Source organism: Ursus maritimus, unplaced genomic scaffold (genome assembly GCF_017311325.1).
Source record: "Ursus maritimus isolate PB19 unplaced genomic scaffold, ASM1731132v1 scaffold_24, whole genome shotgun sequence".
NCBI classification, from domain to species: Eukaryota; Metazoa; Chordata; class Mammalia; order Carnivora; family Ursidae; genus Ursus; species Ursus maritimus.
Window position 1 is genome coordinate 36926871 of NW_024424897.1, and position 24982 is coordinate 36951852.

Sequence of the window (24982 nt, forward strand, 5' to 3'; positions counted from 1 at the left end):
GGCTGAAGCTCCGGAAGTCGGGCGGTGGCGCCGGGATTTCTCTCGAGATCCGCTTTGAAGCTGTTTTTAGCTGCCGGGTCGCGCACGCAGTGAGGCTATGGCTGCGATCAAGGCAATAAACTCCAAGGCTGAGGTGGCGCGGGCCCAGGCGGCCTTGGCTGTCAATATATGCGCCGCCCGAGGGCTGCAGGATGTGCTGCGTACCAATTTGGGGCCTAAGGGCACCATGAAAATGTGAGAGGGCCCGGCGGTTGGAGCGACGGTTAGGGCCGGGGGTTTGTTGGGTGTCGTGGAGCGCTGTGAGGCAGACGTTCCGCGAAGAGCCTGGAGCGACGGGATATTCTCGTTCTCATTCCTGCCCGGAGGTCACCCCTGGCCTGAGGCGGGAGGACAGCCTCCCGAGGAAAGGGCCCCGAGTGAAGCTGTGACACCCCCACTGCCCCACTTTCGTTAGCGTTCGTGTGCAATTGAAAGTCAGTTCATGTGGTGTCTCTTCAGAAGCATAAGCCATTTAACTCCCCTGTTCTTTGAGACTGTATGCCCTTAGTTCGGGTTTTGTTTGGCAGTGTGTTGTAGTGGTGCGGGCACACAGGCCTTGGAGCCCAACAGGCATGGGTTCAACTCCCAAGTTCCCTTCTAACTGTGCGTCCTTAGGCAAGTTACTTGAACGCTCTGTGCCTACACTTCTTCCTATCTATTCACCCTTTCAGCATATATTTACTTAGCACCACCATTTTCTTTAGAAGAGTGAGGAAAAGAGGGCTAAAATGTTTAAGAGAAGAAATACATTCTAAGGAGAATGAGCAAAATTAATATTAACGGTAAAAGAGAGCTTTTCGATACTAACTGGATGCTGGAAACAGAAAAAAAAATACAAAATTATTATATTGAGGAAAGGGACTAATTGCTGATAGGAGTAGGGAGGAGAAACCTCTCAGATGACAGATTTTTGATTAGAATCTTGAAAGATAAGTTAGAGTTCACCAGTTGGAGAAGGGAGTAAAGGCCTTCTAGTAACTTCAGGAACAAGAAAGCCCATTGGTGTAAACCCAACAGAAATGAAAACAAACATGATGTATTAAGGGAGCCACAAGATTTTCCCACAAGATCTCATTTGGTAGCTGTGGCAGGAAAAATAGACATAAGCTGGATTGGGAAAGGTGAACTACATCATTGCTAAATAGTCCAGATTTTACCTTGAAGGTGATGGAGAATGTAAAATTCATTGAAAGATTTTTGATCAGGGAGCTGACTGAGTCTCATTACTTTTTAGAAATAAATATAGTGGGGGGGGGGTAGATTCAAATTCAGAGATACCAGGATGCTGTCTAAGTAGTCCAGGCTAGAGATATTGATGACAGTGGACATGGAGTGGAGGGGGTGGATTAAAGAAATACTTAGGGATTTAGGTTGTAGAATTAAAAGAACTTGACGATCTAATAAATATGAGGGATGAGGGAAAAAACTTAATTTGAGTGAATGAATGGTACATACTACCAAAATAAAAAACCTGCAGGAAATTTATAGTTTTGTAGACTTCCAAGTATCCTTTGACCAAACTTATGCTCATAACTCATCAATTTCTCTTAAACTTGTAAATGCTCCATTTGGAATGAAATCATCATAGCAGTCCATATGGGAAGAAGTGAATCTGTAGGCTGCACATGGTGGTGATTACCATGGTATTGCCCCATGGCACTTGGAAGTTTTGAAGCTCAGTTCCTTATATTAAGGATAGTGAGTGGCAAGAACTGAAAATGTCTTGCTTGACTGTTGCCATATGAGGTTAATAATATCACTGTTTTCTGAACAGGCTTGTTTCTGGTACAGGTGACATCAAACTCACCAAAGATGGCAATGTGCTGCTCCATGAGATGGTGAGCTGATGCTGCTGACTTTAATAAATCTTAATAAGCCTAGAACATAGTACAGATTGTATATCTTTAAACCAAGGCTATCAGTTAAATACTGCAGTCATGAGTTACACTTGTTGGGTTAGACCTTAATAAAAGATGATTTTGATTGTTTTCAAATCTTTATAGAGTCCGAGTAATAACGTAGGGATACTTCCAAATTTGTTACATCTTTTAAAAGCACTGAATTATGTTGTTTGTAATATGAAAATATAAAAAATATCCTTTGCAATTTTAGTAAATATATTCATCTTAGAGACTGAAGGATTTGATCTTATTTTGGAAATGTCATTGTATTCCAAAGCAAAGACTCTTACAAAATGTTCAAACCTCATTAGTTCTCAATTGAAAAAATTTGGTATTGACATTTATTAAGTATCGATAATAAGAATTTGTGAACTTGTAGAATGAAGCTTATTTCTTAATTTTATTCTTGGCCCTTAGGTTATCTTGTTTTCATTGGGCTATTTTTTTTTAAATCTCATTCTCTTTTTTAATCTGTTGCTTACTTTTTCCAGCAAATTCAACACCCAACAGCTTCCCTGATAGCAAAAGTAGCAACAGCCCAGGATGACATTACAGGAGATGGTACTACTTCCAATGTTCTAATTATTGGAGAGTTACTAAAACAAGCTGATCATTATGTTTCTGAGGTATTCGCGTTTTACAGAATTCACATTCATGTGATACTTTACTTTGGGAAATTGTTGTTTTCACTAGTAAAATGGTTTAATTTTAGAGGGCAAAAATAATTTTTATCAAGATACTTTTGGACAATTAGAAATAATCACGAACTTTTTTGCCAAAATAATGCCTTTCATTGGAATTATATCCCACTTTTTTAAAAGAAATATTTAAGGTATATAAGAAGGTAAAAAATTAGCCATCTACCCCTGAATAATGGCCAAAAAAAGAAAACATCACGGATAAAGTTGAAACCAAATTATGCACCTTTTAAAAAAATAACTGGAGAAAAATAATTGAAGGTTTTTCACACCGTGTATTTACCTATCTTTCTAGTTTTATTTTCCTTATAAATTATCTACTCTAGTGAAACTCCTCCACGCTGCTCATTAGCCTCTGAAATCACTGTATACGTTTCTACCTAAGTGCCTTTGTTGAATCTGTATTCTTTTCTTGGCATTACTTATCTGTCTTCTTTGATTAAGTATTTGAATGTTTCCTTTCTTTCAAGGACCATTTCAGCAAAGCATTACTTGCTCAAAGTGCTAGAATTATTACTTCTTTGCGTTTCATTTAGTATTGGGAATTGTCTAATGATTCAGTACCTGCAACGTACCTCATTTAGGATTCTTTTGGCTGTAGCAGTAGAAATTTGACTAAAAATCATTTAAACAATAAATTATCTCCCACGACAGAACATCCAAGTTTGGTTGATTAAAAAATTCTATTAGTTATCAAGTACCCTGGTTCTTTCTGTCTCTTAGCGCCTCCGTTTATAGTGCTTTTTCGTGGTAAGGCTTATTTCCATCCTGATTATATGACTGTCAGAGGGAATTAGGAATACCTGCTTCCTTTAGTAACACTCAGGAGGGACGTGCAAGAGAGAACCATTTGCCCAATTATGGAATAAAATTTCTTCTTTACAATACGATTGAGCCAACTTTGATCTGTGTCCATCCTAAATCAATAACAGGTTTTTGGGGAATTGACTTAATCTAATAAGGATCCACCCTTTGAGTTAGCTAGAGAGGGTAGCTTCCTCTGAAGACTGGAGGAAGAGATAACCTAAACAAAATTAGGGTTTTGTTAGGGAGAAAAAAGTTTGGGAAAAGGTAGATGCTGACAGACACTGACATAATAATGAAACTGTGGCAGTATAGTGATAGAGCTAGGCACAATATATGATAGAAATACTGAGGAGGGAGGGATATCCTAAAGTAGACTGAATTACAAAGCACTTTCTGGAGGAAGTAAGACCTGGGTTAAATCTTCAGGATGAGAGGGAGTGAGCCAGAGGAAAGAGTGAGGGGTAAGGAGAACGACATTCCAGGCAGAAGGAACAACACGAGCAGAGGCACAGAGAAGAGAAGCAACGTGGTATGTGTGTAAAGCTACAAGCATTTTGGTGTTGGCAAAGTTTAAAGTGATGTGGACAGGGGCGCCTGGGTGGCTCAGTTGGTCATTGGGCTCCCTGCTCAGCGGGGCGTCTGCCTCTCCCTCTCTCTCTGCCCCTCTCCCATACTCATGTGTGCGCTCTCTCACATAAATAAACAAACAAACAAACAAACAAATAAATAAATACATAAATAACATCTTTAAAAATAATAAAGTGATGTGGACAGTAATGAAAGCCTGGAGAAGTAGGTGGGAGCTAGATCACAGAGGGCATGTAGTATGCTAACCAAGAAGAACGTTCACGTTAATGTATTAATTACTGATATGGTCAGATTGGGATTTTAAAAATTTGGGTGACAGTTTTAAGGGAGTCAAGACTGGGAGATCATAGTAGTCCAGATGACAAGTCGTGAGATCCTAGACTGAGACCACGTTTTGAAAATGGTTCATAACACAGGCTCTAGAGTCAGGCTTTGCAGGTTTAAATCCTGGTTCCACCTCTTACTATCCTGGTAATCTAAGGCAAATTACATTATCCCTATAAATCTCCATTTCCTCATCTGTGAAACAGAAATAATACCCACTTCATAGTGTTGAGAGGATGAATTAAATAATACATGTAAAGCCTTTTAGATTAGTACCTGGCACAAATGCTCAATAAATGTTAACTTTATTTATTTTTTTAAATGTTAACTTTAAAAAATTGTTGTAGGACTGATGTAAAAGAATGTAATTTATCCCCCAAGGGGAATAAATTAGACCCAGTTCCAGTTTTCAATAAGTTTATGTATTTTTTCCAGGATAAACAATATTTTTAAAAAAATCATTTTGTTATAATGTCAGACCTAAAGAAAAGTTTCAGGAATAGTCCAAAGAATAACATTTCTCTCTCAGACATATGCATATATATGGTGTATGTATATATATGTATGTACATATTTTTTTCTAAATAATGTAAGTTGCAGACGTGATCTTCTAAATATTTTAGTGTATATTTCTTAAAACCAGGATATTCTCTTATGTAATCACAGAATAGTGATCAAAAACAGGAATTAGGGGCGCCTGGGTGGCTCAGCCATTAAGCGTCTGCCTTTGGCTCAGGGCGTGATCCTGGTGTTCTGGGATCGAGCCCCACATTGGGCTCCTTCGCTGGGAGCCTGCCTCTTCCTCTCCCACTCCCCCTGCTTGTGTTCCCTCTCTCACTGGCTGTCTCTCTCTCTGTCAAATAAATAAATAAAATCTTTAAAAAACCAGGAATTAATATTAACATTGACACATTGTTATAGTAGTATAACCTACAGATTTTATTCCAGTTTTATAATTTTTCCCAACAGTGTTCTTTATAGCAGAAAAAAAATCTAGGCTCATCCATTGCATTCAGTTGTCATATCCCTTTAGTCTCCTTTGAATTGGAATAATCTTGAACTGTCTTTGGTGTTTTATGATATTGCTACTTTTAGAGTATAGGCCAATTATTTTGTAGAGAGTACTTAATTTGGATTTGACTATTTTATCATAATTAGACTCAGGTTATGAACTTTTGGCACGAATACCATAGAAGTGCTTTAGTGTTCTTAATGCATTGTATCAGGAGGCACATGATGCCTGTTTGTCCCATTACTGTTATGTTAACATTTGGTGAAGGTGGTGTCTGTCTGTATTTTTCTCCAAATCAGTGTTCATTCTTTTCCTCTGCATTAAAAAGAGTCTTTTCTTTTGTGCCCATTCAGAAGGGTACCACATGACAGTGTGTCATAATTCTTGGAAATAAGGAGGACTATTATAGTTTTTTGTACTGGACCTAAAATTTTTCTGTAAGTTTGAGATTGTTTTAAATATGAAGCACTGAAAAGTTACTTTTATAAGTTATATACATACACATATTTAGTGGCATTGATGTGGGTAATATTACTTTTTCTGGATATACCTGTTAATAGGAGAAGGTGGTTCCTTTTACTTTATAATTTTTAGTTTTATGTTGATGTCATAGGGCCTGCACCCTAGAATAATAGCTGAAGGATTTGAAGCTGCAAAGATAAAAGCACTTGAAGTTTTGGAAGAAGTTAAAATTAACAAAGAGATGAAAAGAGAAATCCTCTTAGATGTGGCTAGAACATCTCTACAAACTAAAGTTCATGCTGAATTGGCTGATGTGTTAATAGAGGTATGTGACTGAACTTTTGTATTCAGAATGAGTATAGACTAATGCATGATGATATTTTTCTTTTTTCTATAAGATAATCAACCACTGCATGTGGTGGTTTTGTATGTGAAATAAAATATGGAAGACAAATATTTATAGACTTATTTAGAGACTAGACTTGATTGGTCAGAGCAGTATATGTTTTTCAAAAGTGTCATATTAAACCTGCTTTTAAGTTACTGTGAAAGTTAGAGGAGGGGCTTGGCTGCCTGTGGGTCATCTCTTGTGGATGCCATTGGGGTGATGTGCTGGTGTTAGAAGTCCATAGTTATGCGAGGTGACACACAGGGAAGTGGTTAAGCTTACCACTTTAATGAAGCATGATTAATCTGATAGATAATATTTACATCTGGCAAATGCATATTTGTTTTGTTTATTTCTAAAGGTAAAATGTATGTAATATAAGGACAAGACTGGATATTTTGAGAAGGCTTTTATCAGGTGGCTGTAGTTTGATATCACCATTATTCCTCAGCTTTATATTTTTCAAAACTTGAATATATTGGTTTATCAGGAATGATGAATTTATAACCAAAATCACAAGACATTGACATATAAATCAGAATGCTCTCTTGCTAATTTACTTCGGGAGATATAAATGACAAATGGGCTGGAACACCCGAGTTGTTTCTGGTCGATTCCCCTTACCGCTAGAAAAACCTACTTGGCAAATCAGATTAAGATCAGACAATTTCTTGCTCAACAGAGTTCAAATAAAGACTGCAATATTTTCTCCTGTTGGAGTACATATATCAGGTGACCCAGAATCTTCACATTATCTGGTTAAGGCCTCCATTCTCTTGGAGTTCTAGAAACACTGATATTCTCATTATCCAATAGTTTTTGTCATTAGTTCCTATTAGGCTCCAAACCCCAATATCATGTTATCTCAGATAAAGTTTTCTAAGGTATAGTTTTTTGCTTTATTTACATTTTAGGATGGTTATACTGTAGCACTTAATTTCTGTAATTAGTTGTTTTCATATTGCTTTCTGAGCTAAGCAATAGGATGTATTGTACCATGCTTCTCAAATTATATATCCCTGGGGATAGGTGGCAGAATATGTGAGACATGTCTTTCTAGAGTGTCAGTTTTACTTTGCAATTTTGGGGAAAGGCGTTACTTGCACATTAAAACAAACACGTGTATTATGGCATGATGTGGAAACTTCATGATAAAACACAAAACTTAAGAAATTTCATGTTGGTATAACCAGCAAATTTTAACTCTTACCTTATAATACATTTCCTTCTTTTCCATTAATACGTTCTTTGGTGGAAAAGTTTGAGTAGTATTGATAGTAGAAAGAGTAGTAGCTGGGCAGTTGAGAACTGAATTCTAGTCCTGGCTCTGCTACTGTCTTTTAGACTTTGTTTTAAGACTGTAGCAAAAACAACTACTACTAGTACTACTACTACTATTACTGCTACTACTACTTCTCCTCCTGCTCCTTCTCCTCCTCCTCCCCCCGCCTCCTTCCTCTTCTTCAGACAGAGTGTGAGCTAGTGGGGGTGGGGGGAGCAGAGGGAGAGGAAGAGAGAATTCCAAGCAGGCTCCAAGTCCAGTGCAGAGCCTGATGTGGGGTTCGATTCCAACACCTTGAGATCATGACCTGTGCTAAAATCAAGAGTTGGATGCTTTACCAACTGAGCCACCCAGGTGCTTCTAAGACTGTAACTTCTTAAAATTTTATCAGAGTTTACTTATCTGTGAAATGAAGGATTTGGGCCTGATGATCTCTGAAGTTCCTTTAGGTTCTAAGGTATCCATTGGCATTGGTTATTACTGGTGTCCATGATGAAGTGACCCTTGTTGGCCTTGCCCTGTATTTTGAGGCCTGAAGCCCTTTATCTGCTTAGTCTGGTGATTACTTGGGCCAGTGGTTTCTTTAAGTAGACCAATAATTTACTGTTCTCATTTGCTTCTCTTTCAGGCTGTTGTGGATTCTGTTTTGGCTATTAGAAGACCGGGTTATCCTATTGATCTCTTCATGGTAGAAATCATGGAGATGAAGCATAAATCAGAAACAGATACAAAGTAAATTACATAAACTTTGACAATACATAGATTCTAGGATATTTGGTTTAGTTCAGATGTTTTTTCATTAATTTCCTTTTATTTAACATCAGTCTATTAATTCAACATATATTAATTGAATACTTAACCTGAGCCAGTCATTATTTTGGGTGCTAGGGATGAAGAGTAAACAAAACAGAATTTCTTTCTCCAAGAAGATTTTGTTTCTAGTTGAGGGAGGTAATAAATACATAGTGATAATAAAAACTTGAAGAAGATAGTGACTATGTGAGAGCATGTGTGTGATTTTAGAATGTTCAGGGAAGGTCCTTATAATAGTAAACTAAACTAGAGAGCTAAGGAGGTGGCTGAAGAAGTAAGGGAGCTAGCTGTGTGCATATCTGGAGGAAGAGTGTTCTAAGCTAAGGAATAATGGTTGAAAAGGCCCTGAGGCACAAGTGTGCTGGGGTGTTCCAGAGTGCCTGGAGCACAGGAAGAGGAAAGAGGAGTAGGAGATGAAGTTGGAGAGGAAAGAAAGCCAGACAATTGTCTGAATATGTATGTCCTCAGAGTATGTAGCATCTTGTTGATTTTGGACTTAATGAATTTTAAACTTTCTATTGTGGAAAATTCTAAACATATGTAAAAGTAGAGAGAAAAGAATAGTGAACTCCTATGTACCTGTCACTCATCTTTATCAATTTTCAACATTTGGCTTATCTTATTTTTCCTTTTATTTCCTTATATACTCCTTTTTCCTCCCTCCTCCTTGCCCCAAACCTGGATTATTTTGAAGCCAATCCAGATATCATTATTTCATTTGAAAATACATTCTTATTTATTTTAACATATATGTGTGTGCTTGTGGGCATCTTTATTTACCTATTTCTTGAAGTTTTATTTGGTTTTTCTTAAATCTGCCATGGCACTTTTTATGGTGTCCTGTTCCCTGCAGATCTTTATAAACCTGCCTTACATGTGTTTGTTTTTTTTTAAAGATTTTATTTATTTATTCGACAGAGATAGATACAGCCAGCGAGAGAGGGAACACAAGCAGGGGGAGTGGGAGAGGAAGAAGCAGGCTCATAGTGGAAGAGCCTGATGTGGGGCTCGATCCCACAACGCCGGGATCACGCCCTGAGCCGAAGGCAGACGATTAACCGCTGTGCCACCCAGGCGTCCCAGCCTTACATGTTTTTAAACATATAGTCATATCTGATAATTATAGTATTTGAAGTTTTGGCTTGTCTGTTTCTGGTGTTTATTATATTTTGCTGGTTCTCCCTAACCGTGTTTTGTTTCTATATGTGCCATTCAATGTGTTTGAAAAAAGTATTTGTAGAAATAATTTGAGACCTAGGATGAAGGTCCATTTTTGCACGGAGACTTTGAATTTGCTGCTACAAGGATCCCAGGGAATATTTTATTTTTTATTTTTATTTTTTTAAGTTGTCTCCATGCCCAGCATGGAACCCAATATGGGGCTTGAGCTCACGGCACTGAGATCAAGATCTGAGCTGAGGGGGAAGAGTCTAGGCGCTTAGTCAACTGAGCCACCCAGGTACCCCAGGAAATGCCTTAAATTAAATCCACAGCTTGAGGGCTTTGTTTGTTTGTTTGTTTTTGTTTTTAATATCCAGCTAATTCTTTTTTTTTCTAAAAATTTATTTATTTTAGAGAGAGAGAGAGAGCGCGCACACATGTGAGTGGGAGGAGGGGCAAAGGGAGAGGGAGAGACAGAATCCTTAAGCAGACTGCCTGCTGAGTGTGGAGCCTGATGCAGGGCTCGATCCCAGAACCCTGAGATCATGACCTGAGTGGAAATCAAGAGTCGGCTGCTTAACCAACTGAGCTAGGCGCTCCTATCCAGTTAACTCTAACTGCTGGTTGATATAAGGGCTGCTTGCTTCTAGTTCATCCTTCTGGTTTATACCCTGAGTATGTACCCCTTTGGGGTTCCTATTTAATGGGAAAAGTGTCTCCTATTAGACCCTCTACCTTGGATGAGCCCCGAGCTTTTAATTCTGTCCCCTTCTCATTGTGAGGTTGTTGAAAACAAAGTTCAAATTTTCCTGAATTATTTAATGACTTTAGAATAAGAATGCCTGCAGTTCTTTTCTTATCCCTTGGAGTTCATTTTCTTTACTGTTTTATAGCTCTTTAATATTTTTTTTTTTAGAGAGAGTGAGCGTGTGTGCATGCACGAGCCAGTGAGGGTTGGATCAGAGGGAGAAAGAAGATGTTAAGCAGGCTCCACGCCCAGCATGGAGCCTGATGCAGGGCTCAATCTCACAACCCTGAGATTATGACCTGAGCTGAAATCTGGAGTTGGATGCTTAACTGACAGAGCCACCCAGGTGCCCCAGCGTTTTTGTTTTTAGCCCAGAATTTTTAGTTGCTTTTGGTGGTAGGCTTTGGTCCCAAATAGTCTGCCATTGCTGAGGGCAAAGCAGTTCTTGATTTATATTTCAGAAGGATCTCTTTGGTTGTTGTGGAGAGAATGCACCATGGAGCAGGGCACCTCCCAGTGCAAGAGAGAAGCAGGAGGCCAGTCAAGAATCTGTTGTAATTCAGCTGAGGGATGAAAACAGTTTAGATCAGGGTATACTTAGAAGAAGGAGCAACAGGATCTGTTGATGGTTCAACATATAATGTGACAGATAAAGAGTGAAGGATATCTCCTGGGTTTTTGCATGGAGCAGCTGGAAAAGGGGAAGTACCATTTCTTGGGATGGAAAAGACTGGGAGGAAAAGATTTGGGGAAATAAATCAAGAGTTTAGTTTGGGAAATGTTATGTTTTAGATGCCTATTAGGCATCCATGTGGAGATGTTGATTAGGGAGTTGGAGAGGTGTGTCTGGAGTTTAGAACAGAGGTCTGATCTGGAAATATATTTGGGAGTTATCTGTGTGTAGGTGACTTAAAGCCTGTGAGAGGTAATGAGACCATCTGGGAAGTGAATATAGATAGAAGAGGAGGTTTAAGGTTGAATGCTGGAAGCTCTGATGTTTAGAAATTGAGAAGACGATGAGGATTCAACACAGGAGCCTGAGAAGGAGTGGTCACTGGTAGGAGGAAAACCAAGAGAAGCCAGTGTTCCAGAAGCTAAGAGAGGGAAATGTTTCAAGGGGAGAATAATCAAATACATCATATGCTGCTGAAACTTTGAGCAAATTGTTGCGGATTGAAAATTGACCGTTAGATATGGAAAGCATTTAATGTTTTTGGTGGCTTTAATGCGAACTGATTCAATAAAGGAGTAGGTATGAAAGTCAGACTGAAGGTGGGCTCCAGAGGGAAGGGTTAGGGAAGAAGTGAGGATGTAAGCTTACACCACTCCAAGGAAGTTAACAGAGAAATGGGGCAGTAGCTAGATATGGGAAAAGACTTAAAGGAGAAGCATTCTTAGTTTAAAGGGGAATTATCATGGCAAGTCTGTATCCTGACGTGAATGCTCCTGGAGGCAGGAGGAATTGATGGCAGTTGGGGGAATGGGGGCATTGCTGGAGCAGAGAGGAGAAAGGGAGTAGGAGGAGCTATGGGTATGCAGAGGAGCATGGGTAGTTCATTCATAGGAGTACACGGTTCAGGCTCAAGTGCAGGTGGGTTGGTGGAGGTAGTGATGGGACAGTGTTTGTATCTTCTCAAAGCAGCAGGGTCATTTGCTGAGAGCAAGAGGGGGAAAGAATGGAGACTTGAAGAGTGATGAATACCGAACATATCGTTTGCTTGTTTCTTCCTAAATATCTTCATTTTCGGTTAGGAGTTGGAGTAATTAGATTAAATTTTGTAGTTAGATTAAAATCAGTAATTAGGTTAAAAATTCGAAAACTTCCTTATAATCATGTTTATTTTAAAAATTTCTTTACTTTAATGTAGAACAAATACTGGTTATAAAAGATTCAGAAGTAGAAATACCAGTCCCTAACTGGGTATAAATGAAGTTTAAAAAGTTATGAAAATATTTACTCTTGAAAGAAAATTTGGAAAACAGGAAAAAACCGTCTCCCACCCCTCCAAATTCTCTGTATTCCTACCGCCCAAGCATAAGTTTACTCTAGGTTCCTTTCATTTTTTTCTTGTCAGTACCAAGGTGCTTATTTTTTAAAAGAATAGTTATACTCATGCTTTATAGGTGGTTTGTTGTTCTGTGTTTATCAGCTTACCTCTGTAAATATCTTCCATGTCATTACATAGTTTTCATGACCACCAAATATTGGGACATTTATTTGCTGAACAATGCCCTATTGTTAGACATTTAGGTTAACAATTTTTGGTTCCATATAATTATTTTGAACAAATGTTTCTAAGAAACTCATTGTGTGCCTACCTTTCATTACTTGACCAGCTGTGTCATATGTTTGAGCCACATAATTTAGAGAATAATTCTGGGTTGACTTTTCACTGTGACTTCACAGTCACGCTGCGTTAAAGTAGATTTTCTTTTCCAATTTTACTAATTATATGTTAGGCTTAAAGTTGGTGCAAGGAAACAATTATTCAGATTAAGAAACATTACATATTTTAATAGATTGATCAGAGGATTAGTTTTGGATCATGGTGCCCGTCATCCAGATATGAAGAAGCGAGTGGAAGATGCATTTATCCTTATTTGCAATGTGTCACTGGAATATGAAAAAACGTATGTGGCAGTTATTCTTTGTAAATTTTGAAATTATATTTTCTAAAAGTGTTTTTAATTTTGATTAACTGATTTAGAGAAAGAGAGGTGGAGGGGGCAGAGAGAGAGAGAGAGACGGAATGAATCCTAAGCAGGCACAGGGCTCGATCTCATGACCCTGAGATCATGATCTGAGCCAAAATTAAGGGTTGGGTGCTTAACCAACAGAGCCACCCAGGCGCTCCCTAAAAGTGTTTTTTAATCTCTTTCTTCCCTCCCAAACTTTAAGTGTAAACTCTTACCTTTCCCTCTTTTTTCCTCCGCCTTTACTAGCTTGTTTTTATTAATCTTTTAGAGAGGTGAGCTCTGGTTTCTTTTATAAGACTGCTGAAGAGAAAGAGAAATTGGTAAAAGCTGAAAGAAAATTTATTGAAGATAGAGTACAAAAAATAATAGACTTGAAAGACAGTGTCTGTGCTCAGTCCAATAAAGGATTTGTTGTCATTAATCAAAAGGTGAGAAAGAAAGTTCAGATTTTAATTATTTGTAAATATTTTTCAGCATTTCTTGTAGTGTGGTCTGTGGATTCCTGGGAGTCCCAAAGACCATTTCAGGGAGTCTTTGAAGTTAGAATTATTTTCATAATAATAATAATGCCTTTGACATTGTGTCCACATTTGCAATGATCATGCAAAAGCAGTGCTAGGTAAAGCTGCTGATACCTCAGTACGGATCAAAGCAGTAACGCCACACGGTACTAGTAGTCATTATATTCTTTATTGTCACACTATCACACACTTGCAGTTTAAAAAACAAAACAGAACGGCAGTTTCATTTGAGAATCTCTCTTTTTTAAAAAGATTTATTTATTTATTTGAGAGAGAGTGAGAGAGAGTGTGCGTGTGAGCGGGAAGAGGGAGAATCCCAAGTAGATGCCCTACTGAGTGCAGAGCCCGACATGGGGCTCAATCCCATGACCATGAGGTCATGACCTGAGCTGAGTTCAAGAGTCAGACACCCAACCGACTGAGCCACCGTGCGCCCCAATTTGAGAATATCCTGAAGTGGTAAAACTTATTAATTAAATTTTGATTAAATATGCATCCTCTTATAATTCTGTGTGACAGAGTGTGAAATCTGCATATCAAAATATTGTTGTCTTGGGGGTGTTTGGGTGGCTCAGTTTGTTAAGCGTCCCATTCTTGGTTTTGGCTCAGATCATGATCTCACGGTTTTGAGATTGAGCACTGTATCAGGCTCTGCACTGAGTTGAGCATGGAGTCCGCTTGGGATTCTCTCATTCCTCTCCCTCTGCCCACCCCCAGTATACCCCCCCCGGCAACCCCCCCCCCCACGATCACTCTCTCTCAAAAAATAAATAAATAAAGTTTTTAAAATATGGTTGACTTGAGGGAAAATTCTTGTGTAATTGAGTTGCAAGCTGAACTAGCCACTTTTTTCGTGGAATGCCATTTTTACTTTAAAGAGTAACTGGCAGGGGTGCCTGGCTGGATCAGTCAGTAGAGCATGCAACTCTTTTCTTGGGGTTGTGAGTGCAAGCCCCATTTTGGGCAGAGAGATTTACTTAAAAAAAAAAAAAGAATAACTGACAGAAAAACTGGTTATTTTGACATGGGTATTTGGCAGGCTTTTCTCAAAAAGGAAGAAGTGGTCTGTCACTTCAAGGAAAACAACTGACAGTATTTGTTGCCAGTAACTTTGAGCTTTCAAGCCAAAACTAAAATTTTGGAAAACTTGTATCTGCTGCTGTGAACTTGACTGCTTTCCAATACTTAAAGGACTTTTCTGATAATATTAGTGGTGATATTAGCAAATGTGATATTTTTGATACTATATACCCAGGAAATGTATCAACATTTGGAAGCTCTGCTTAACATAGTGAAACACTGTTTTCTAAATGACTAAAAAATGTATGATTTAATAAAGTCATGCATGGGCAAATAATACATTCAAAGTGTAAGACAAATGGATTTTAATATGAAAGATTAGGAAAAGTTTATTAATAGGTTCCATATTTCAAATTGACACTAACCTTTAAGAAACTATCATTTATTCAGTTTTGATACAGTGTCAAAGAAGAATATCCACATTTATCTGAAAAGGCTATTAAAATATTTCTCTGTTTTCCAGTATATATTTGTGTGAGTCCAAGTTTTCATAATATACTTTAACCCAAACAACATATCACACGAAATTGAATGCAGAAGTAGATGTGAGAATCTAGATGTCTTCTATTAAGATAGACATTAAAAAGATATCAAAAATGTGAAACAGTGCCATTACTTTAAGCTATATATTTTTTTGTTTAGGAAAGTATAGTAAATTTCACTTAAAGATGTTATTTATTTAGCATAAAATGGGTTTATTATTATTTTGAGTAGATTAATATTTTAAACATTTCTCAATTTTAATTTATAATATGACAAATACTATAGATACAGTTCACATAAACAAAAGCTTTTTGGGTTCTTAACAATTTTTAAGAATGTGAAGCAGTGCTGAGAGCAGAAAGTTTGAGAACTACTGGCTTAAGATATGCTTATAACTTTTATGCTAATTTGATTTTAGGGAATTGATCCATTTTCCTTAGATGCTCTTGCAAAACATGGCATAGTAGCTCTTCGCAGAGCAAAAAGAAGAAATATGGAAAGGTAAGCTTGCAGATTATTATGTATCCTGTTTTTTAACAGATTAAATTGAAATGACCCCATGGTATTCCTTTTAGCTTATATGTAAACTTCACTGAGCAAAATAGCATACAAATTCCAAATGTTGTTTTTAATTTCAATAAATAATGCAAGTGTCAAAAATCAAGACTGTTAACCTACCTCAGAACTTTGTTGAAGTACAAAGAAGGTTTTTATCTTAAAACATTTTTTTAAAAAGGGTGAATGGGCAGAGCACTGAGTATTTTTTTAAAAAGATTTTATTTATTTATTTGAGAGAGAGAGAGAGAGTATGAGCAGTGGGGAGGGGCAGAGGGAAAAGCAGACTCCCTGTTGAGCAGGGAGCCCGACGTAGGACTCAGTGCCAGGACCTGGGGATCATGACCTGAGCTGAAGGCAGCTGCTTCACCAACTGAGCTACCCAGGCGCCCCTTCTTAAAACAGATTTTAAAAACAACACAACACAGCAACAATGCGGTCTTCTGTGTTAGATATCTTTTCACCGTTAAGAAATTAAGTCTTTAGTGCTTTCTATAACAAAAGCTATGATGACATATGTCATTTCAGACTCTCTCTTGCTTGTGGTGGAATGGCTGTGAATTCTCTTGAAGACCTTAATGTAGATTGCTTGGGATATGCTGGTCTCGTACATGAGTGTACATTAGTGAGTATCTCTGGGACAGTGGTTATAAAGTGACGAGTAAACCTATTTTATGTTATTTTGTTTTGTTTAATTTTTTTTAGATTTTATTTATTTATTTGACAGAGAGCACAAGCAGTGAGTGGCAGGCAGAGGGAGAGGGTGAAGTAGGCTCCCTGCTGAACAGAGAGCCCGCTGTGGAACTTGATGCCAGGACCCTGGGATCATGACCTGACCTGAAGGCAGACGCTTAACTGGCTGAGCCACCCAGGCACTCCACCTTTTTTTTTTTTTTTTTTAATACTAAGTCTTTTAATTCAGGCTTTACCTTTTGATGTCTGAATAATCCACAGGACCGATTTTACAATTTATTTATTCGAATGTTTGTTGAGAGTTCAAATATAACTTAACTGCTTTTAACGCATATTTAGTTATGTTTGATAAGACAAATTCACATGAAGATTGGATTCTAATATTATAAGCTGGGTCTTCATTTCATAATAACGTTAAGTATTAGAGTTATATCTTCTTGGATTATCCTCTAGGGTGAAGAAAAGTTCACTTTTATCGAGGCCTGTGTTAACCCTCGTTCTGTCACCTTGTTGGTTAAAGGACCGAATAAGCATACTCTCACACAAATCAAGGACGCTATAAGGGATGGACTTCGTGCCATCAAAAATGCCATTGAAGATGGTAGGCTCTTTTTTGTGACGGATATGAACCTTATGTATTTTTAAAGTAGTAATAAATCTATCATGATATATATATATATATATAGATAGATAGATAGTATTTTAAAAGATATGAATGATTACTATTCTGTCACTTCATTTTGGATAATTTGTAGTTTAGATTGTGAAGATTTTTCCATTGGAATATTCTTAATAAGTATGCTGTGCTTTTTTTTTTAAGATTTTATTTATTTTTTTGAGAGAGAGTGTGTGAGCACAAGTGGGGGTAGGGACAGAGGGAGAAGGAGACGGACAAGCAGACTCCCAGCTGAACAAGGAGCCTGACTTGGGACTTGATCCCAGGACCCTGAGATCGTGACCCGAGTCAAAGTCAGATGCTTAACTGACAGCCACCCAGGTGCTCCAGTATGTTGCCCTTTGAATTAACTTCTGTTTATGAAATGAAAAAGCACTTAATTTAATGCTATAGTATCACTTTTTTATTTTTAGAAATTTATTTTTAAAACCACTGGGGTGCCTGTGTGGCTCTGACTCTTGATCTCAGCTCAGGTCTCAATCTCAGGGTGGTGAGTTAAGGCCCAAGCTGGGCTCCACGCTGGGTGTGGAGCCTACTTAAAAAAAAGAAAAAAAGAGGGGCGCCTCGGTGGCTGAGTGGTTGAGTGTCTGCCTTTGGCTCAGGGTGTGATTCCAGAGTCCTGCGATCGAGCCGCATATTGGGCTTCTCCGCTGGGGGCCTGCTTCTTCCTCTCCCACTCCCCCTGCTTGTGTTCCCTCTCTTGCTGGCTGTCTCTCTCTCTGTCAAATGAATAAATAAAATCTTAAAAAAAAGAGGAAAAAAAATTATTTTTAAAACCATGAAAAGGCTTTTACAGCTTAGAACTCATTCCATTACCTTAGGTGCAGTGTAATTTTAAGAAAGATTAGAAAAGAATATTAGCATGTATTATTTATTGAAAATTTATAAACTAAGTTCCTTCTAAAAGGAGTTGGGGTAGGTAATGCAGTAAAAACACATGTTTAAAATAGAATAATAAGCACATGAAAAGATGCTCAACATAATTAGTCGTTAGGAAAATGAAAAAACCATAAGGAGATACCATTTCACAACTGTTATGATGGCTATAAATAAAAAAGCTGGATGATAGTAAATGTTGGCAAGGATGTGGAGAAATTGGAGTCCAACATTGCTGGTGGGAACTGTTAGAAAACAGTAGGGAGTTCCTTACAAAGTTAAACTACAGAGTTACTATATGACCCAGCAAATCAACTCTTAAGTATACACCTAAGGTATACCTTACTATTCTTTGATCAAATTGTTCTGGCTACATTTGTTGAAAAGATTCTTCTTTTACCAGTGAGTTGAGTTGCCACTGAAACTTCTCATTGAAAATCAATTGTCCGTATTTGTGTTGTTCTCTTTCTGGGTTCTTATTCTGTTCCATTGATCTGTTTGTCTATCTCAGCGTTAATATACTATCCTGATTACTGTGACTTTATAATAAGTCTTGAAATCAGTAGTGTTAATCTTCCCATTTTGTTCTTTTTCAAGTTATTTTGGTTATTTAAAATCGTTCGCTTCTTCAAATGAATTTTAGAATCAGCTTGTCAATTTCAACCAAAAAGACTTGAGATTTTGATTGGAATTTTGCTGAATCTGTAGAACATTCTGGGAATAATTGATATCTTAATATTGAGTCATGGTATATTTATTTATTTGAGCCTTCTTGATTCTATCTCAGCAATATATGTATATATATACTAATATATATATATATATTTTACTTCAGCAATATTTTGTGATTTTTAGTGGCATACCTTTTTTCAGATTTATATAGTTCATGAATTTTGGTCCTATTGTACATGATGTTTTTAAAATTTCAATTTCTGATTGTTATTAAGATATAGAAATAAGTTGATTTTTGTATATTGATCTTGAATTCTGCAGCCTTATTAAGCTCACTTATTCTAGTAGCTTTCTTATAGATTTCATTGAATTGCTTATATAAATGATAAAGATGGTCATGTTGTCTGCTAATAAAGACAATTTTACTTCTTCCTTTCCAATCTGGATATCTTTTATTTCTTTTTTCCTTTTATTTCATGGGCTAGAAGCTTTAATATATTGTTGAATGGAAATGGTGAGAGTGGGCATCCTTTCCTTGCTCCTGATCCTAAGGGGAAAACATTCAGCTTTTCTCTATTATGTATGATTTTTCTAGAAGTCTTCTGTCAGATTGAGGAAGTTCTCTTCTCTTGCTGAGAGTTTTTATCACGAATGATGTTGGATTTTGCCAATTGCTTTTCTAGTGATCTATTGAGGTGATTATATGTTTCTTCTCTGTTAGATTATTAATGTGGTAAATTACATTGATTTTCAAATGTTCAACCAACCTTACATTCTTGGGATAAACCCTACTTACTTATGATGTATTATCCTTTTTATTTATTTTTATTTTTTTTTATTTCTTATTTTTTATTTATTCGACAGGATAGAGACAGCCAGCAAGAGAGGGAACACAAGCAGGGGGAGTGGGAGAGGAAGAAGCAGGCTCATAGCAGAGGAGCCTGATGTGGGGCTCGATCCCATAACGCTGGGGTCACGCACTGAGCCGAAGGCAGACGTTTAACCACTGTGCCGCCCAGGCACCCCTATCCTTTTTAAAAATAGATTATAGTTTTTAAATTATTTTTTAAATTTGTGGATATGTATATATAATTTGTTATTTTAATCATTTTTAAGTGTTACAGTTCAGTGGCAATAAGTTACATTCTTTCACATTGTTGTGAAACCATCACCATCATCCATCAATACTCATTTTTCATCTTATAATACTGAAACTCGATAGCCATTAAACGATAACTCTCCATTCCCCTCTCCTCCCAGCTCCAGGAAACCACTATTCTACTTACTGTCTCTATGAATTTGACTGTTCTATGTACCTCATTTGAGTGGAAACATCCAGTATTTGTCCTTTGTGACTGGCTTATTTCACTTAGCATAATGTCTTCAGGGTTCATCCATGTCCTGACATATGTCAGAATGTCCTTGCTTTTTAAGGCTGAATAATAATTGCATTGTATATGTATACCATCTGTTATTTATCCATTTATCCATTGATGGAAACTTAGATCTCTTCACCTTTTGGCTATTGTGAGTAATGCTGCTATGTGTATTGTCCTTTCTGTACATTGTTGGACTTGATTTGCTAAAATACTATTAAGAATTTTTATATCTATATTCATAAGGGGTATTTATATATTTTTTGCTTATAACACCTTTATCTTTTTTGCTGTTAGAATAATGCTGACCTCATAGAATGAGTTAGAAAACATTCTCTCCTCTTTAATTTTCTGAAAGTGTTGAATTCTTGTGTAGAATTGGTTTTACTTCTTTCTTAAATGTTTCGTAGAATTCACCAGTAAAGCCATCTGGGCCTGTAGTTTTCTTCATGGGAAAAATTTAAACTATAATCAATCTTTTTAATAGATACAGGGCTATTCAGGTTGTGTGTGTTTTTTTTTTTTTTTTTTGAGTTTGTGTCTTTCAAGAAATTTGTCCGTTTCATCTATTGAGATCATCAAACTGCTGCCATGAGCTAAATCCTGTTTGCTGCCTGTTTTTGGTAAATGAAGTTTTATGGGATACAGCTATACCCATTCATTTATGTATTGCCTGTGGCTCTTTTTGTGGTACGGTGGCAGAGTTGAATAGTTTTAAAGGAGATGATAGGGCCCACAGATCCTAAAATATTTATATTTGGTCTTTTGCAGAAAGTTTGCTAATCCCTGATCTAAGTTTTCAAATTTATTAGCATGAAGTTGTTAATAATATTCCCTTACTATTATACTTTTAATGTCTGTGAAATCTATAGTGACATTTACCTTTTTCATTTCTGCCACTATTCTTTTTTTTGACATTGTTCATATTCATTGATTTCCACTCTGATTTTTATTATTTTCTTTCTTCTGTTTACATTAGGTTTCATTTGCTCTTTTCTAGTTCTTAAGGTGGAAGCTTCTTTTCTAATGTAGGTGTTTAGTGATACAAGTTTCTTCTTTTCTAATGTAGGTGTTTAGTGATACAAGTTTCTTTTTAGGTATTGGTTTAGTAACATCCCACAAATTTTGATGTGTTTTCACAGAATAGGATCAGGGAAGTTTCCACAGCTACTGGTTTCTGTTTCTTAAGGTGGGAGGTACATGAGTACATTTATTTGCACATTTATTCTTTATACATTAGACATATAAATATTCTTCTGTGTAAAATCACTATTTCACAAAGAACTTAAAAAAGTTTTTTAGAATTACTTTTTAATTCCGGTATAATTAACATAAATGTTATATCACAAGGAACTTTTTAAAAATGTGAATGGGAGGAGAGGATGCAGTCACCTTGTGGATAGACAACTCTTTTGAACAGTTATGTTGTACAGGGAAGCAGAGGAAGGGGTAAGTAATTAAAAAATGATGTGGGATAAAGGAGAGATTCTTTTTGTGTTGTTTTGTTTTAAAGATGGGTGATTCCAAAGCAAATTTGCTGATTCAAAGGAGAGTCATAAACTTTATAAGAACCATACCAGCAGGTATAAAAGTCATATCCTGTTGTGAAAATTGATGTTTTTAACCAGAGCTTTTACCTTAGAATAATAAGAACACCTATATTTTTTCCTCAGGTAGCAGTTTGGGTTTCGCTTCAGTACAGGAAACAAATACTCTATTAAATCCCAGGAATTCTATACTAGAATGGTGGCCAAATTATCTTGGCCTAAAGTTTTTTTCAAATCAGATACTACAATTAGTTTCCTATCCCTATAAATTATAAATAACTACCTGTTAAATGTAGTCATAAAGGAATAAGATGAAGGTGGAAGAAATGTCTACTCTTACAAACAATGAGATTAGCTGCTTGAAGCCAGTGTCTGTACCATGCCTAATTATTTAATGGTGTGTAACTTCAGGATGCTTCATAAGGCTGAACTATGCAACTTACTTTATTTCCATATATATTTAGGTCTATTTTAGGTGTTGGCGGTATAATTAAACACACTTGAATAGCTAAGTGCTTTTTTCTCTGGTGTTTCTATCTGGCATGCCTTGACAATCTCTTCCCTCCAATAGGCTGTGTGGTTCCGGGAGCAGGTGCCGTTGAAGTGGCAATAGCGGAAGCTCTTATTGATTATAAGCTTAGTATAAAAGGAAGAGCTCGTCTTGGAGTCCAAGCTTTTGCTGATGCTCTGCTCATTATTCCTAAGGTACAACTATCCTAATGGCCAAAGAACAACTGGTTAGACATAAGGGCGTTGGATTATAAATTGTCCACATTATCTAACATCAGAGTAGAAAGACAGTTTTTATTTGCATTTTCCCATGCAGTTTTGTTTAAGATATGTTACAGCTAAAGCAGGGAATGATAACTTTTGTATAATAGCTCCGAATCCTTGTCAGAGTTTCATGAAATAACTAAATTACCCCTGTGCTTATCTCTGAGCACCAAAAGTTGAAGTCCGGAAATTTCCTTCAAAAATGGTTCATGATTAATCATAATGAAAACGTTTAGAACTTAAATTTTTTAAATTATTTATTTGACAGAGAGAGAGACAGCCAGTGAGAGAGGGAACATAAGCAGGGGGAGTGGGAGAGGAAGAAGCAGGCTCCCAGCAGAGGAGCCCGATGTGGGGCTCGATCCCAGAATGCCGGGATCACGCCCTGAGCTGGAGGCAGACGCTTAATGACTGAGCCACCCAGGCGCCCCTAGAACTTAATATTTTTTTTTTAAGATTTTATTTATTTTATTTATTTGACAGAGAGAGAGACAGCCAGAGAGAGAGGGAACACAAGCAGGGGGAGTGGGAGAGGAAGAAGCAGGCTCCCAGCAGAGGAGCCCGATGTGGGGCTCGATCCCAGAACGCTGGGATCACGCCTGGAGCTGAAGGCAGACGCTCAACAACTGAGCCACCCAGACACCCCTAGAACTTAAAATTTAACTAGTCTTTAGGGTAGATTTTTCTCTTGGTGGTGGTATCCAAAGTATTATCATCACTTTAAATTGTGTGAAGTGAGAACTTTAGGCTGTTTAGCACTGCCAAATACAAGTGTGCTTTTGTCATTTTCATTTTAATACCTAGAAAGGGAGAGAAACCAGATGTTCCATGTATCATCAGAAGGACAGAAGACTACCATTCCTTTTCCTTTGCCTTAATCTGGTTGTGAACCACTTAGAAACACAGAAGACCATGTCAAAGATGTTACTACTGTGAATTAAAATATTAAGAACAGTGCTAGCAAAGTCTCTTTGTTAATTGCTTTAAAATTATTCATAATGCATAGAATCTTTGAGAATTGGATATCTATTTTTCTCTTTGCCCACAACAGCAAAGTCAGTAAGTGATGATCCGGTAGTTGACACAAACTGGTAAGCCTGGTATACAGTGGTGGTTCCATTTTACTTACCAGCTATTGGTTTAGTACTACTTAGAAATAAACCTGGTTTGAAGTGCTGTTATCTCCAATCCTGTTGCCACAGGTCATGACTCTCCTCATGTTGATGAGGGATATGAAGATCCTGAAAATATGTAGGGTTCCTTTAGCAGGTGCCTAGGAAAAGCTAGAAAATGTGTGGCTGAAGGGATGAGAAGAAATAATACCATTCTACTAATTTTCCATTTAATAAAGATTTTATTTATTTATTTGAGAGAGAGCACGAGAGAGAGAGAGCACAAGCATGAGTGCACAAGCATGGGGGAAGGGCAGAGGGAGAAGGAGAAACAGGCTCTCTGCTTAAGGGAGCCTGAGATGCCAGGAACCCAGGACTCTGGGTTCATGACCTGAGCCAAAGGCAGACGCTTAACTGACTGAGCTACCCAGGTGCACCCTAATTTTCCATTTTTTAAGAAAGTTTTTATTTATTTAGGTAATCTCTACACCCATTGTGGGGCTTGAACTCATGACCCTGAGATCAAGTCACATGCTCTTCTGACTGAGCCAGTCAGGTGCCCCTCTTTCCATTTTTTTTTTTTTTAAGATTTTATCTATTTATTTTGACAGAGAGAGAGAGACAGCCAGTGAGAGAGGGAACACAAGCAGGGGGAGTGGGAGAGGAAGAAGCAGACTCCCAGTGGAGGAACCCGATGTGGGGCTCGATCCCAGCACTCTGGGATCACGCCCTGAGCCGAAGGCAGATGCTTAATGACTGAGCCACCCAGGCGCCCCCCCTTTCCATTTTTTAAGAAATCTTTTGCAAGGAGAGAAATTAATGTAGTGGGGTGAGGATGAGGGACTGTAATATCCTTAGAATTTAGTGAAATATACATAGGGAAAACCTTTAAGTAAATATAAAAACTGCTAGATACATGAAATAATAATTTGATTTAGATTAAGAATGGAATTCTTCAAAAGGAGATAATTACTGTATTATGAATATGTTTTCACAAGACTAGAGAGCAGAGACTTACTTTTTATATTTGCTATTCAAATGTATATGTGAAGATATTTCACACGTATATTTATTATTTCTATTCTTAAAGGTTCTTGCTCAGAATTCTGGTTTTGACCTGCAGGAAACGCTAGTAAAAGTTCAGGCTGAACATTCGGAATCAAAACAACCTGTTGGCATAGATTTGGATACAGGTAAGAAAGTGATGAAAAATTAGCTGCTCAGTAAAGAAAGAGGTTATACTACAGTGACCCAGAACTTATAGTAAGGGAGTAGAGATTTGGGTGACTTCAGTATTTAAATTTTGGTTGCCTTTAATTTACTTTTGAATTTCTTAAGAGAATTATTCTTTTAAGAAATAGTTTTTGAGTGCTTGTTATTTGACTCTTGAGATTCACAAAGAACTAAAGAGACAAAAACCCCTGCCTTTCTAAGTTTATATTATAGCAGGGAAGGATAGGGAGTAAATAATAACCTTAATAAATAAGTTCCCTTAGTATTTAAGGAGTAATAAATTCTATGGAAAAAATAAAAGAACCCTATAAGGATGACTGTGAATGCTAGCATGAGGCGGGAGGTGGGAGGGGGTTGCAATTTAAAGAGAGAAGGTGGGCAGGGTAGACCTCATTGAGAATATGTCTATAGAAAAAAAATCAAAGGAAGTAAGGAAGTAGCCATGTTGGGGAACTGGGGAAAGA

General features: G+C 37.3%; 1 protein-coding gene across 1 annotated transcript in view; it reads left to right on the plus strand.

Moving 5' to 3' along the window:
* The first annotated feature begins 68 nt into the window (after positions 1–68).
* The window catches only part of CCT6B (chaperonin containing TCP1 subunit 6B), a 26551-nt gene continuing 1637 nt past the window's right edge, over positions 69–24982 (plus strand). The window contains exons 1-12 of the mRNA XM_008695397.2: positions 69–234; positions 1814–1877; positions 2432–2566; positions 5983–6156; positions 8130–8233; positions 12744–12854; positions 13189–13348; positions 15423–15505; positions 16088–16184; positions 16706–16853; positions 21971–22104; positions 24376–24478. Of these exons, the coding sequence (XP_008693619.1) occupies positions 98–234; positions 1814–1877; positions 2432–2566; positions 5983–6156; positions 8130–8233; positions 12744–12854; positions 13189–13348; positions 15423–15505; positions 16088–16184; positions 16706–16853; positions 21971–22104; positions 24376–24478 (1450 nt within the window). The 5' untranslated portion in view covers positions 69–97. The remainder of the gene's footprint in view (positions 235–1813; positions 1878–2431; positions 2567–5982; positions 6157–8129; positions 8234–12743; positions 12855–13188; positions 13349–15422; positions 15506–16087; positions 16185–16705; positions 16854–21970; positions 22105–24375; positions 24479–24982) is intronic.